This window comes from Pyxicephalus adspersus, chromosome 2, assembly GCF_032062135.1.
Source record: "Pyxicephalus adspersus chromosome 2, UCB_Pads_2.0, whole genome shotgun sequence".
NCBI lineage: Eukaryota > Metazoa > Chordata > Amphibia > Anura > Pyxicephalidae > Pyxicephalus > Pyxicephalus adspersus.
The window spans coordinates 120,727,106-120,742,950 of NC_092859.1; the positions used below are offsets into that span (position 1 = coordinate 120,727,106).

Below are 15,845 nucleotides of genomic sequence, written 5' to 3' on the forward strand. Positions count from 1 at the left end.
AACTTTCCACACCACACAGAAAATGACAAATTGATTGCTTCATTGTTTTATTATAACCTTTAGAGATTTCCCCATTTGATTATTATATTTGAATTTGATGAACAATTGTATATAAGAAAGTTGTAAATGGAAAAACTGCAGATTTAGGTTAGAATGGTCATGCTAATAAAAACACCAGCAATCACTACATCTGCTGATCAGCCAAAACAATAAAAGTATCTTCCTAGTCAGTGTTCTCCCCAGACCCTTTCAGCTGGGCGCACCACCAGGCACTTTTCGGCAACCACCCGGCTGTTTTTGGGTGGTTCTTGATGAGTTGGGTCACAATTAGGCGGCTTCCACCCGCCTAGAATTTCTTCCCACCCAGCTTACAAAAATTTCTGGGTTGAGCACTGCTAAAACAGCTCTAGCACATTCAGGTATGGACTTTACAAGACCAGTAAAGGGGTCCTGAGCTATTTGAAACCAAAACACTGGCAGCAGATCCTTCAAGTCGCACTCCCTCTGCCAGCCTTCATGCCGCAATGCATGATACTGCTACTTCAGTCCCAAGGTAAATGACACACAGATAGTGGGACAGAGGGATGAACTCATTAATTGCTGCTGCTTCACTGTCCAAACCATATTCGGTACAGGCAAAAAGCTCGGGCTGTGCTAATAGGAAGTTAAGGAAGGAAGTTAAGAGTCAAGCATCATCATTTAGCTTTCTTGCAATTTGCATGTCAGGGAAACAACATATTCCCTTAGGTTTAGGCAGTCAGATACATATCTAGTGGTAGTCATATTGAACTGGATTTGTTCCTAATGGTAATTTGTAGCTTTCTAAGCTGCTTCTTCAGTTTTAACCAATGTAGAAAATACTCCAGAATTTATATCCACACAGCACAAACCTTAATTCAATTACCATGGATTGTGACTTTACGGATGTTGATTATCCAGCACTATCCTGTTCTATTAGGATAATCCCATCCTTGGTATCAGCATAGGTGGTAAAACGTTATAAAGCCTGGATGTGTGAACTGTTGTCAAAATGCTATGTAGTTTGCAAAAATACATTATAGATGGAAGAGATATCAAAGTCCCCAGACATGGCTGTTCCAATTTGATGTAGATTACCCTTTATCCTTTTAACAAACTAGTTCTGTCTTAAAAAAAAAAAATCTCTGGAAAAACATGTTTGGAAACAAAGTCTCCTTCCTTCCTTGTAACACCTTCAGATTTTACAAATTACATATTCTAGCCCTGTAACATATTGTTCTCTATTGTGTGTTCTATGTTTTGAGAGGCTGCTCTGCCTACCCCAACGTACCCCCAAAAGTCATATACCAAGTTACTTCTGTTTAGGTGCTGGGAAGTACATGCTTCACCGTGTATTGTTGAACGTAAGAGACAAGGACGTGTTATTGATTAAGAATCCTTGTCGAAATGACTCTAGCAAGCATCCTCTGACAAAGTCAACATTGAAGATACAATCTTTACAAGTCAGAGAAGAAAAAACCCAATTAAACCCTAAGACACCAAGTCAGGAGTGCATGAAAATAGTTGATAAATGAATGCACAGGTGCAGTTGCCTTCAACACACTGGTTGGGAGGGATTTTCACAAGTATGACTGGGGTGTTTTTACCCTGATCCAATTGATATAGAATCTGCATTTTTAAAACAGATGCAATCACTTCCACAAATCAAAATGTCTCAGGTTCCAATCATGGGAGCCCAACACCTCCACAGAAGGTATATGAACCCTGACATACTTCAACATGTGAAGTTGTGATTAACGCTGGCTAGCAAAAAGGTTTAAACTGAGTGCAGATGTGACAGAGGAGCTCTGGACCCTTTATATCTCCTTAAAGCTAAGGCATTTGCAATATACCATCACATAAGGGGATAGCAGAACCTTGTAAAAGCAACATATTTTTGATGCCCCAGTCCCCAACATGAACAAAAATGTACAGGGTAGGTGTGCATCCAAATAAAAATGACTCCTGCACCACACATTAGGAATTGCTGCACATAGAGAAATGCACAAGAACTCTACAGTGCCAATTTATAGTTATTATTGAATTGATTACCTATAAAACGTCTAACAATCTGGAATTTTTATTGAACAATGGTACGGCATCTACCTCATGCTAGCTCAAAATTTTCAGGCCTAAAATGTGAATTGTAGGATGTGGACGAGAAATGAAAGAATGATTTGTACAAAAATCAGATCAGAAGTAAACAAGTGTTGTGCAGAATTTAATATCTAGCCATTTAGAAGAGTGGCCAATGTGGACTGCTCCCACACTCCAACACTCAACTTCCTCTTTTGTACTCCTGTTTTGTCCATTTCAAAATCTTGGAACCCATCGACTTCATTGTGGATTCTGACACAGGCAGCACCAACTAAACAAAGAGGCTCAATATCCCATAAAGTGAACACAGTATAGCTGTGGACTAATGAATAATTCTTAAATATTTGGTATATCATTTTTGTTTGGAGGGCTCAATTTTATTTTCAGTACCGAAAACAAGTCATTAAACTTATTAGGATGAAAATATAAAACAATATACATGTGGTTTTCCCAAGTTTATTGGAAATTATGATACAAACATTTAAACACCCCCTCGTGGAGTTTTGAAGTTCATTCCCACAGTGGGCTGGGTCACCTGCAGGTTGGACAGGCCGCCAAAGTCCTGAAAAACAGGAAAATAGGAAAATTGAAGACCACATACTACAAAATCAAATACAAGCATCTACACTGACTTGTAAGGGTTTAAGTTTAACTCTAAAAAGAAATCCAGTTTAGATAACCTTCTGAAGTGTAAATTGTGGCAAACCATTAAAAATACATACAAGTAAACCAAATTTTCCTTCTAAAGGACAGGTTACATTCTGTTCAGCAAGTCTTGTGATTCTAACAACCACATAACCACATAACAAGGGTGAAAGATAACTGTAAGATGTAAAGAAACTCCTTTTTATTTGTCCATCCTCCTGCATTACCTGCTTGATGTTTATTTTAGCACCAAGATTTAATCTCTGTGCTATACTAATTCACGGGAGAGGGGAAAAAAAGAAGCATTGTCAATAGGTAGTGGTATTCATAAGAATTGCTGTATGCAAAACCTTTGCACATATCTAAAGAGTATTTTATTTACTTCTTTCTAGACTGTTTGAATGGGTCAATAAGGGTAATAAAATAGACCTCCACAGTTGCCTTTGTCACACACACCATAGGACTGATGGATCATACATTTAGCTATGATCTCCACTAAAAAGGGCGATTTCATCAATTGGCCAAGTGTCAGGGCTTTCAACCCAAAAGAATCTGAAGCAGCACTTTCTTGAGCAGGATAACATTTTGTCGTTTCATTTATCTGAACCTAAAAGGTTGCTTTATCTATTCACTTCTTCACTCTGGGGGAGGGATTCTACAAATTGCAAGCAACATCCCCATATATGGCAAATATCTGAAATTGTATGAAAGGAACAGGGTTTGCATTGTACAGGTGACAACCAAACACGGGAAAATCTTTCATAGAATGCTTTCCCTGCAGTATCAATGACCGGGCCACTGATCAAGCCACAATCACTTTCGATGCAGGTGTACCTTACAATACTGAACTCTGGATTCTGTATACTCAGCATGTGCAAGCACCAAATGGCCATCATGAAACCAGAGACTGTAAAATAAATTAACAGCCAAACCATAACTTATCCTGGGTAAATGATATGCACTCACCAGCAACTTCAGCATTTCCTTGGTGTCAGGATCAACCTCAATGATCTCTTGATCCAGGGCAGATACCTAAAAAAAAAGGATTGCAAGAATTTAATATATAACACTGAATACTATACACAATTAAATGCTCAAATCTAGAGCATTTTCACATAGAAAGTATGCAACCAGTAAAAAAAACAAAACAAAAAAAACAAAAAAACAAAATTGCTGACATGTTGGTAATAAGACTATTTAACAAAAGCAAGTGTCCGTTTTATCATTTGTAAACTAAACTGCATAAAAATATTGCTGGGATCACCGAAGGCTAAGAACTGCACAAATACCTGGATGTAAAACTTACAACTGGGTAGCATTTGCAATCTAAATTGGAGGATTGGTTTTCTGTTGGTGGAACTTGGAAGTTTGTATGATCAGACAAGGTTATTGCAGAAAAGGGCAGGCGATGTCCCTATTGCAACAATGTCTGTCTTACCTGCCTGATCACTCAGGTTTATGGCATCAAACTAAGCTGCGTATGCCCAGCATCAGCTTTGGTTGCCAGGGAAATCCGACGATCCTGGCTTCCCTTGTGTGTGCCAGGATAAATGAACTTCTGTGCATGAAGCTCATCCGGAAGAGAAAGAAGATGGCGGCACCCCGGGCCGGAATGCAGAGAGGTAAGCTGTGTGAATTCAGTTTCACTTTAAAACCATTTGTCAAATGAAAAGCAACAGAAAGGGGGCTGCTCAGCTGGGTTTCAGAATTTAAATCAAGCATACACATGTACTCTGTAGAAGGTAAAAGCCAAGTTGTACAGCCAATTTTGGTACAAATTACTTCTTACCTCCCAAGGTACAGGGCATTTACTGAATCCTATGGGTTTGCATTACAGACCATGAGTATGTGAACCATATGTGAGCACTTTCTAAACATCTGTATACAGACCCCAGGCTGCAGAAGTGTTAATCTTAGGCAGCCTGGGGTCTGTATACTGTGTTGTTCTGTTAATCTTTGTTATAAGTAATCTTTTGTTGTTCATCAACGATAATATGTACCATAGCTGCAACACAAATTTCTTTTTGGGGTCAGTTTCTCCTAAGAAAAAGGTCTTCTCATTGCATAGAGTAAGATGACTGAAGGCTTGTAGTATAATGCTTTTACATTTTGTTCTGAGTATGTAAGTTTGGGGTGAATGTTTGAGATAGATTTACATTCAAGTTGAACACAGGACAAAGCATGCAACATAGAAGGACTGCTAAACCTAGACCAGTGACTACTCAGTGGGCCCAGTAAATACGCTAATCCCCGAGTCTTTACCTCTAAAACCACCTCACTTCCAATCTGGAAACAACAAACATGCTAAAGAAATCAATGGGGACAGGAAAGAGAATTACATGCCTTACTAAGTGCCAGGGCTATTGCTGACCTGAAATGCAAGCATAGCCTGAACTCCAAACCTGTATACCCGTTCTACTTCAATAACCTAACAGATCAAAAACCAGGACAAAAGGTCCTCGAGACCTCGATTACGTTTGTAAAAAGCCAACACCTGGATTTCTAACCAGGAGAAGTTCAATGTTAAGGAAATTAGTAGAAAGGAAATTAGTAGGAAAGAAACTTGTGCTACTTGGTTTTGAAGGTACATGCTTTTAATTTGTCATACACAACTGTATTTTGACATTTAGAAAGTCATTCAGGAGTAATAGGTGCGAATAGGATGAATCAGCACACAGGCATGTAGGCTTGTAATTGGTAAACCAAGGAGACTGGCCATAATAAATAGTCTGACAAATAGAAGCTCTCCTACAACACAATCCTACCTACAGAAGTGATATTACAATAGTAAAAGTTGTGTATAATTTACATCACTTAAAGCGTACCTAAACTCAGAATTTTCACCTTACATAAAAGGGTAGGTACCCTTTTATGCAAGGTTAAAGTTCTGTTTGTTTAAACTAAAAAAAAACAAAAAAAAAAAAAAAGTGCAACACTCAAAAAAATAAATAAAAAAACTTCAAAAAACCATCCCCCTTAATTCATGGGAGCGGAGAGCCTCACGGTAGGCACTTGGCTTCTCAGGCATGCACAGAAGGAGCCCTTCGCGCAGTGAGATCTGCAAATTTTTTCCCGATCTCACACCTGCATCGGGTGAGGTAGGAAGAACAGAAAGATAGCGGTGCCTAGCGGCCTGAAGACGGACGCTGAGACCCCATGGAAGAAACCACTGGACTGATCAACTGCTCTGTGAGATTAAAGATAAGTGTATTTTTTTTGTGTTTTGAGTTTACTTTCTCTTTAAGGAAGACCTATATTTGGAACTTGGAAGTTGAACTACCAAGTGTTAACTAAGCCTTAGGTGCTTAGCTAGTTGTTTCAGTGTAAAAGATTAATAACATGAAAAATCAGCTTTACATTCAAGTAATGAGAATTCTTTATAAAGCCTACATTGAACTCATTCTAAGCTTTCTGTACAGGGTTACTTTAAAACACAACAAAAAAAGTAACTGCCTTATTTTACTGATTTCACTATACCAAACCAATAGTACAGTTTTATGAAAATAACTGCATGATACCAATAAATGTGTGAAAGCCTCAGGGTTTGGTAGCTAGAGTGAAGGACTCCAAACACGGGAAATGCTTTCACATGCTGCTATCCCTGCAGTATCAATGACCGGGACACAAACAGTACCACAATCACTTTCGATGCAGGTTCTCAATAGAGCCGCTAATAACTCCAATAAAAAGAAAAAAAGATGAAGAACACTTTATTCCAATTTCATCCCCATAAGGTTCTGGTTTGAGTGACAACTAATTAGGCATTGAAGGCTTTCATGTTCAAAGATCATATCAAGTAGCCTAAGCTTAGTACTGGAAGAGCTCTCCTGCATTATATATGGGTGCTACAAAACACCCAGATTAAGAAAAGAACATATGAGTGGATTTGTGTACATCTACAACTGTCAACTGACTGGTGAAACCAGTATACCAGTTTATCGCTAATAAGGAAACCAGTAACAGAATTTAGCGATTTATTTCTAGAAGACATTAACCACTCAAGATTAGTTTCCTAATAGCAAAGAAATGTTTCACTGCCACATACAGACTAGACTAATGATACCACATGAACTGTGAACTACACATGAACATGGCAAAGTCACAGATGACTAAACTTTTGCAGTCCAGTTTTCACTGCAGCTCACTCCATGTCTCTATATTTTAATCTCAAAAGAAATTCAATCTGTAAATGTGCCGTGTCTATACTCGCCTCAGGAACGTAGTTATCCCTCCTCTCTCTCTCCTCCTCCTGCAGTTTGATGGAGATGCCTCTGACAGGGCCTCTCTGGATGCGCTTCATGAGATGTGTGACATACCTACAAATACAAGAACACCAAAATAAATATTTCAAAGTGCAATGCTCAAAGAATGGTTACACTAATGTGTGCATTTATAAAACACACAAATGAAATGCATCCAGACAGATGAACTGGTTTAGGTATGTGTGCAACCTAACAAGGAATAAATAGGAATATTGAGTTTAAGGGCTCATTTACATTCTCCATGCAACCAAAAAACACACCTGCCTTATATTTCCCCCAGGTGAATGGCAGGACATGAATCCTTTATCACACAGATTGTAGTCCACTTAGGAGCGAGCGTGTGTTTTGGCCATCTATGTCAGCGCTACAGCCCATGTGTGACATGCTGTACTTGCAATTGTAAGAGTACAACATACAATCAGCGTTAGAGCGTCCCTTACCCAGCGATCTTGTTGCGCAGCTTTTTGCTGGGGATGATGGCGATTTCCTCGCACACGCGCTTGTTGGTGTGGAAGTCATTGCCCAGCCGGGTGTAGTATTTTTCAATGATGACCCGAGCAGCCTTTTTCACGGTTTTTGTCCTGACGCGACCCTGAAATAGACATAAAAAAATAAGTATGACGTGAAATGTACTAAACATGATTTATACAGCATCACAATAAAAATAAATACCAAGAAACATAAGATTAACCAACCTATGTTATGTCATTGTCCCATCACCACACCAAGGGCAAGCAATGTGTACAATGCCAGTATCAGTGTGTGAAAGCCTCAGGGTTTGGTAGCTAAAGAGAAAACTCCAAACACGGGAAATGCTTTCACATGCTGCTATCCCTGCAGTATCAATGACCGGGACACAAACAGTACCACAATCACTTTCGATGCAGGTTCGTAGAGAAACACGGTACCAAGGAGGAAGAGAAGCCGACAAAAAGTAACACTTTTATGGAGATTTCCTCCTACTACCTCTGCTGGTGACAACTGTGAGAAGAAGCAAAGGGAAATATACAGCTGTAAGATTGTATGTAAATAAAATGGAGAAAAGCGGTTGTATCTCTAAAAGGAAAATCCCGTCACGTCTTGTCCTTGTGACCACCATTCGTGGTACAGGAAGTGAGGAAAAGTTTCCCTAAAGAGAGAAAGTAACATAGGATCGGCCATTTATCTGCAATCTTTAAAAGAAAGTTTTGGCTGGGGATTCTCCATAAATCACATAGCACAGTTCAGGGTGGGCTGAGAGGGCTGTGTTAGGCTGGGGTTGGCCTGTACAGGCAGTGCAATGGACGGTGACAACATGACTACAGCAATCAGGGGTCAGCACCCCATTACAAGATGCACATAGGAAGCAAATAATGGCAGGATCAACAAATATAGAACAGACGTTGACAGAGCAATGAAGCACATGTGGGAGTCTATGGGACATATTGATGATTTACAGACATGTGAATGCTTTTGCACAGCTCAGGCCTCATACAGAGAGGATTTAAATCCGGTGTCCCCTGCACAGAATAAATAGGAACCCAAAATGGAAATGCCTGGTGTGATCACCACTCCCTATGGGCCAGGATATAACCTGCTCCCATGCAAACTGCTCCTTTCTTTCCCTTCACCACACAAATAGGGAAAAATCTTCACCAGCCCATAACCCCAATCATCCCTACAACCCCCCTCACACTGCCCTACCGATACCCATATCCGGGCCCATACAGGCCGCAACCCCGGGGCAGAGTTATAGAAACACCCCGACACAGGAGCCAGCACCGCTCACTACATAGGAGGCACCGATGACACGGCACACCGACAACCAACACACGTCACCACAGCCATTGTAAACCACAAGCAGGCGATCCTCCATGACGCTTTACCAAACTTCATCTAATACCACAATAAGAATCGCCAGCCGCTGCTAATACTCCAAGCACAAGCGAAGATACGGCTCCAAGGAGCCTGTACAGGTGTGATGGAGCCGGGTACGGCAATTAATAAAGAGGATTGCAATGGATTACAGAGCAGATACATTCGTAAAGATGACCCACCATGTTGGACCGAGCTGGTAGAAGAGGGCAAAGGATGCCGGGAGCGAGGCTATAAACAGGCGGAAGCGCTAGACAAGACAGTTCAGTCACTGGCGGCCACTAGCGGCCTGGAGGGAGGTGCACATTTTTTTTTTTTTTTTTTGCTTGTTACACTTAAAGGATATTGCAGCCAGGATTGATTTCTTTTCTGCATTTTTTTATTTCTTAAAGCCTTCCTAAACTCAGAATTTTCACTTTACATAAAAGGGTAGACAACCCTTTTATGTTAAAGAGGAACTATACTCAAAAATGAAAAACAAAACAAAAACACACACCTTCAATCCTGCAGGGCAGATCGATCACTCGGGGGTGTCCGGCAGTTTGGTCTCACGTCATCCCGGAGCTGGCACTCTTCCGGGTTCTTTATCCTACATCACACTTCGTCTTCTCTTCCGGGTTCTTCATCCTACGTCACCAGCAAAAAGGCTCCTTCTGTGCATGCCAGAGATGCTCAGGCATGCGTAGAAGGAGCACACAAGAGGCATGTAGGTATACAGGGAGGCTTTGCGCCCCCATTCATTCTTGACCACCTAGGCAGCCAAGAATTGGGGGGTGGTGTTGCACCTAAAAAAAAAAAACAGAATTTTTACCCTACATAAAGGGGTTCTTTACCCTTTTATGTAAAGTGAAATTGAGTGAGATTGGCAAGTTTTTTTCCCCAACTATGTCACCAGATCCCACGCCTGGGTCGGTTGACGTAGTAAAATAAACCCAGAAGAAGAAGAGAAGATGGCAGGGCCTGCAGCGTCAGCCCAAAGACGAATACCGGGACAACACAGGACCCAATGGAAGAGACTTCCGGACCCATCCGGGATCCCTTCGGGATTGAAGGTAAGTTTTTTTTTTTTTGTTTTAAGCGTTTTTGAGTTTAATTCCTCCTTAAATTATTAAGGCCCCAAAATTTATGCTATATATAATTATGCACCAGTTTTAATGAGCAGTGCTTGCTACTAATCCAGCACTTTACCATACACATATTTAGGCCTTGTTTCATGTACATTTTGTATACTTTCTACCATATTTCTTTTGTAGTTTCATACCGGCAAATGTACAACATAAGTTCATCCTCTATGTTCAGGAATATAGTAGTAGCATGAGCTTTTACATCTTTTCTGTCCACTACTCTGTAGGTACGTTTGGTCTGGGCTCCCTTGTATCCTCTGTTATCAGTAGTATATTTATCCTAAACCTAAAGAAACGTTAGTTCTGGTTTGTCACAATAATGACTGAAAACTTATATGTGGCCACTACTTTTTGACCTATCAAGCTTGTTGACCTTTTATTTTTCCAGGAACTGTTTCTGTTTTGCTGTAATAGTGTTTGATACTTTGACTGTAGTCAATGGGCCCATACCTGTTGAAAGGCGTCTGCAAAATAATGGTGACACATGGCTAAGCTATTCTTCTTTTATTGGTAACAACATGAACACAGACAATAACATCATAATCATGGACTAGGGAGAATAGTTTATTTAAGCATTAAACATAACACCATTACCTAGTGGCAAAAAAATAATCACTGTATAGTAAATACCAATGTTCATTAGACCTATGTCTGTATAAATGCCATGACTAGACATAAAAGCAAAGACCTTGACGTGCATCTGAAAGAAAGGAACTGCTACTTAGATTTTGCAGATAATGCTTTCTATTCTATGTGTTCGGCCAAATTATTCCAACAGGCAGTATGTATTACTTGACCACAGAATTTAATTGAAAATTGCCTAAATGTGGTTTAATTCACCAAGCTAAATTTCAGCTAGAATTGTTGATGCCATATGGCATGGTCAACTGGCAGGCACTCTGTTGTTGCAGAGGGTACTGTGCAGTCTCTGGAGCTGGTGACACTCGACCATTGCAGGCCTAAATGAGAAGGAAAGATGCAGGGCTGACTTTATGTGTTGTGCACAATACTTTAGGACATCTGGATTTCCTGGAAAGATATGCATGTGAAAGGGTGGCTATGTCTGGGCTTTATTGTACTTTTCAAGACATAGTAGCCACCCACAAACTTGGAGAATTTTAGTAGCCAGATTACAAAAGAATGGGCTAGACCATAGCAGGAAACAGACAGGAAAAGTGGTTGGGTCAACAGCATCATTTTGTATTAAATGTTTAGGGTTTCATTCTACTTCAGACTTTAGACTACTGCAAATATTTTGATAGAAAATCAAAATAAATTGCAGTGCACATTAGCAACGTCTACACATCAACAAAAATTTGAAAAGGCCGTGTAAGATGACCATGGTGTTGGTTACTCTCAGAGACAGAGACAACATGTAATTGGGTGCAAAACATATTACTTGTTTAATTTATTAGTCTACAAATATCACTTGCATTTATGCAGTATTTAACCCATGTATATGAGATACATACAGTATAATGAATGATTGAACAAAAAAATAGTAAAATTTACTTGGACATGTGGCATACAATCAGTACATAACCTCAGTGTTTTCCCACCGCCTATGCCTAAATGTATTCTTTTTTTTATTTTATTTTGGTGAGCAAAGGGTAGTTATTATCTATTCAAAATTATTCTTGCCGTTCCGTAAATTATTTAGCTGGGGACTGGTGTCTGGATAGAATCTGTTGTACAGTACTCATCATTCCTAGTACTTTGAGCTGTATCATCAGGGCTTTCTTGTCCATTGGTAGAAGAAGATACTGAACTTGAACTGAAGGCTCTCACACTGGATCCTTGGGAGTACAAAACATCAATCTTGTTTGTTACAAGTGTTGTGGAGACTGTGCTTGTTTGTCATTTGGGATGAAGAATCTTGGCTTGTCTTTTTGGAAACTGGCAACTGATAGGTACTTCTCTTGGAAACTCCTGGTGAAAGGTTTGAACTTCCATGGATACTGTGTGATGGTAAATGTGGACTCTCCAGTTGATGTACTGAAGAACCCTTCTGTAATGCAGTGCCTGGGCTTACTGCTTTGGTTTTCAGGCTCATATTAGATAGGGATTCAATGACCTCTGAGGATTGTGAAGGAACTGATGAAATTCTCCTCTTAGAGTCCTGAAGTGAGTAACAGGAGCTTGTATCAGACTTCTCTGATGAAAAGTCTTGGTCTGATTTATTGTACAGAGGTGTGTTTCTTTCTGAATCAGAATCATGTGCCTCACTGTCTGCATATTTGTCTGACATTGCAGTCGCACTTCCATGGTTTTCCTCAAAATCAGTTTTATCCTGCTTGTGGTCATGATATGAAGGATTTTTTTCCCTTGCAAATTTTTCATCAAGGTCTTCCTTCAGTTGGTTCTTGCTGCCAGAAGACACATCTCTAAAATTATTACAATCACTTTCTGAATTGCTAAAAGTGTGACTTTTTGATTTATATTTGACTTGTGTATCTGTCTTCTTGGATTTTACATTTTTGGACATTGTACTCTGTGAGCTGCAAGCAGATCTCTCCCGTGTGTCACATCTACCTGACTCCCAAGTTATTGTATCCATTGATGTTTTAGTCTGAACTAAAGCAGGCTGAACCTTCCTATCGATAAGAATTGAAGATTTTTTTATTCTTCTATGTCCTCCTTTTTGCAAAATACTTTCAAGCTTTGTTGTTGATCCTGTAGAAACAGTGACAAAATGTTTATTCAAATACAGAAAGCTTAAAAAACTGTAAAAAAACCTGAATGATATGCAGACCAGAGCAATGGAATTGCCTTATTTATTCCATTTTAAACATTACCCTTGATATTTTGTTTGTTACATGTTTATAAATGTTAAGAACCTGTTGAGCTTGATAAAATGACAGGGCGTTCCAAACTTTGTCTACATTCTGCCTCTCAGTTCAGTTCTACTAATCTCCAGATGTTATAAAGATGAGGAAAGGGGAAGGTATGTTGTAGTCCAAATCAGGAGTGAGAAGCCCAAGGTGACAACACAGCTTCTCAAAACCTGCGGTACAGCAAGTGAGCATTGTCATCTTAGGATAGGATGTATGTATTTCTGCCGAAATCGTCAGGTAAAAATAAAGGTAAAAAATCTGAAAGAAATAAATCTTGAGAATTGTTAGGATGCAATATATTACATTTTTGTTCTTAAGTTTAGATTAACTTTTGGACCTATATAGACTTTAGAGCTCATTTGAAACTAACATCCTTTTAAATCCAACACATGTATTACCCTAATAATAATAAACACTAAGGGTTCTATTTATAAAACAGGGAATTTACCATTCCCTTCAACATTACCTTGTGGAAATAGTTACTCCTTACCCAAATTTGTTCTGTCTCGTTCATTTTCCTCTGTCAAATGTTGAATGTCCATATTCCTTCTCATGTCCTTCATTGCAGTTCTCTGCCAACCTGGCTTTAAAAAAAATTAATATTAATAAACAAAACAATTTGGTTAGGGAATATTGTTGCAGCTTTTTGCACTAATACAAAAAATGCAAATGAAAAAAAAAAATCAGCATTAAAACAATAAAAGGAGAAAAGGGGAGCAAAGTGTTAATTAGTGCTGATTAGGGCTAATAAGGGAAAATTGGAATACATTTTATATAAAACATTTTTGTTTACTTGTAGAGATTTGTATACTTTCCTACTTTAGATGAGTTTGTTTTACGGACAGTTTTTGTTTCTGGAGTTCAGGCAATAGACAGTTCATCCTTACACAGGTCAGTTAATTCTGGAGCAGGTTGTCACCATAACCATATCTTTGTGGTTAGTCCATTTATTAAAGAATTATATAGAATAGAGCTGACATGGTATGGATTATATAGAGGCATTGGGCCTGATCTCCAAGTTCTCCAAGACTGGAGAAGAGACTATCTTGGGTAAATCTTGATGATCCAGCAAACCTTGGATGGATTTCATGAAATCTTTTCAAAATATTTGGCAAATGTTTTCAATCCTGAACCACAACTGTTGCAGTTTTGCTGGAATGTCACTGAATATCTTACACTAGTTGTCTCTTACCCAGGCAGGTCCAGTAGGCCGTGGGTAGCGCGATATATTGGTCCGGATCTGTTCCACCTTTTCCCAGTCTGACACCCATCTTCCATATTCAGACTGCCTCCTTAGGATCCTCTCAAATATTTTGCTATTCTCTTCAGTTATTCTTAACAAGTTTTGTTGTCGCTGTCCTGTATTTAGGCTAATTAGGAAACAAACAAAAAATTGAAGATGGAGAGAGGGATGATTAGCAGAAAAGCTATCTGTTATTTTAAAGTACTGTTCTCTCAAAATCTATAAATCTTAATCATCAATGATATTGGAAGCTGATGCTAGCATTTGTCTCCCAGCCCACTGACAGTGCCCTTACAAAGTCCCTATGTTCAAGTACACTGCGCATACATATATGCATATCGTTGCAGCAACAGAATGTCAGCTTGTCCTTGTGATGATTACCTGCGCTGGGAGTAGAAATTCCAGTTATCAAGGAGCCCATGAGATTGGCGAATAGCTTTCATTTTGGCTGAATGAATGTGAGTTTGTTTTTCAATACTTGCTTGTAGATCTCTATCCATCTGTGTCAACAAAAAAGGTCAACCAATAGAAAATAGCATTTGTAATAAAAATCACAAAAACGTGCTTTCCATTTTTCACTTTGTTTTTTTCTGTTGCATTTACATTTAACTCTTTCATATTTGCAATTAACTATAATTAGAATACATAAAACACATTATATACACAGCTATATACAGCTAGGGTAGCTTTTTGGTCAAAACACATTGGTTCACACATACAAACAGGTTTAAGGCATTGATGAGGTTTGGGTATGTGAAGGCAAATTTGATGGTGGACATTCTTATTACATCCTGTTCAGCATAACACAACATTTTTTTCTGTGTGGGGAACTGAAGGATTTTAAAGCAAATTTAGCTTTACATCACTAGAGAATATGCACAGTCCTCATTTCTTCTTTTCTCTCTTCTTTTTTTTTTCATACGCTCTGTTACATTTCTTTCATTGTAGGATTTCCCCTACTAAATAATTTCTGTGTCACCAGGAGATTTTTTTAACATTCTTCCAAACATAGTACTAATTCCCTGTTTTTCATTCAGTATCTCTTTTTTCAAGTCATTACTTTTCCTTTTCTCATTCCGAGAGGCTCATCCCAGGGTCAAAATTAGGTACCTATATTGCTTGCATTTAAAAAAATAATTTTTACTGATATAATGATAACAGAATTGCATTTTTGTGCCTTTTATTTCTGGCTAGAGTTCAGCTTTAAAGTCAAACTATCTTCAAATTACCAGTATACATATGAGGCAGAAACATGATCTTGTATATCTACTCACCTGTATTCTTTTCATATTCACCAGGAGATGGGCAGGCATTTGAGAGCCTTTTGTATCAACTGCTGGGACAGCCAATGACACCTGATACAACAGTTATAGTGCAAAAAATTCAAGATGCAGAAATTACAATTGTCTCTTTTTATATTTGCTTTCAAATTCCTAATAAAATACATATTTGAATTCTAAAGTTTAAAGAAAAAAAAAGCAAGTGAAAATGCTAGTTTCTCCCTAAAAAAGTGTGTGTAAACCCTTACAAACTTTTTTTGATCCTTTTTGCTTTGTTTTGTATACCATTGAAAGTGTTTTATCCATTCACTAAGTGCAATGCAGGGAGAAGTTAAATAAAACAAGCTGAAAGCTTGTTACGTTTCAATACATAGGTCATGGGTACATGAAGACACTGGTAAAGAATGACAACAGAGACACACACACATATATATATATATATATATATACACACATATATATATATATATATTGATGTATATATATTC

General features: G+C 38.7%; 1 protein-coding gene, 1 long non-coding RNA gene and 3 other non-coding genes across 5 annotated transcripts; all 5 read right to left on the reverse strand.

Annotated features, from left to right (window-relative positions):
- Positions 1–2,555: 2,555 nt before the first annotated feature.
- RPS17 (ribosomal protein S17) lies at positions 2,556–9,168 on the reverse strand. The gene is made up of 5 exons (XM_072402226.1): positions 9,059–9,168; positions 7,463–7,614; positions 6,971–7,076; positions 3,727–3,792; positions 2,556–2,677 (listed from the first exon to the last, which is right to left on the reverse strand). Exons 1-5 carry the CDS (start codon positions 9,059–9,061, stop codon positions 2,597–2,599), a joined length of 408 nt encoding a protein of 135 aa, XP_072258327.1. The 5' UTR covers positions 9,062–9,168; the 3' UTR covers positions 2,556–2,596.
- LOC140325066 (small nucleolar RNA SNORA71) lies at positions 3,462–3,590 on the reverse strand. The gene has a single exon (XR_011919649.1). It is a non-coding gene; the product is annotated as a small nucleolar RNA SNORA71 (small nucleolar RNA).
- On the reverse strand, positions 6,286–6,416 carry LOC140325068 (small nucleolar RNA SNORA71). The gene has a single exon (XR_011919651.1). It is a non-coding gene; the product is annotated as a small nucleolar RNA SNORA71 (small nucleolar RNA).
- LOC140325067 (small nucleolar RNA SNORA71) lies at positions 7,782–7,911 on the reverse strand. Its single transcript, XR_011919650.1, has one exon. It is a non-coding gene; the product is annotated as a small nucleolar RNA SNORA71 (small nucleolar RNA).
- Positions 9,169–14,076: 4,908 nt separating the features above from the next.
- LOC140322163 (uncharacterized) lies at positions 14,077–15,801 on the reverse strand. The gene is made up of 3 exons (XR_011919158.1): positions 15,352–15,801; positions 14,459–14,577; positions 14,077–14,204 (listed from the first exon to the last, which is right to left on the reverse strand). It is a non-coding gene; the product is annotated as an uncharacterized lncRNA (long non-coding RNA).
- Between the last annotated feature and the right edge of the window lie 44 nt (positions 15,802–15,845).

Excerpts from the sequence above, each read along its gene's own strand:
- RPS17 (XM_072402226.1), bottom strand. Across the intron at positions 7,077-7,462 it reads CTGCGCAACAAGATCGCTGG|GTATGTCACACATCTCATGA; the intron begins GTAAGGGACGCT and ends TTGTATTTGTAG. Across the intron at positions 3,793-6,970 it reads GGGATAACTACGTTCCTGAG|GTATCTGCCCTGGATCAAGA; the intron begins GCGAGTATAGAC and ends CTTTTTTTTTAG.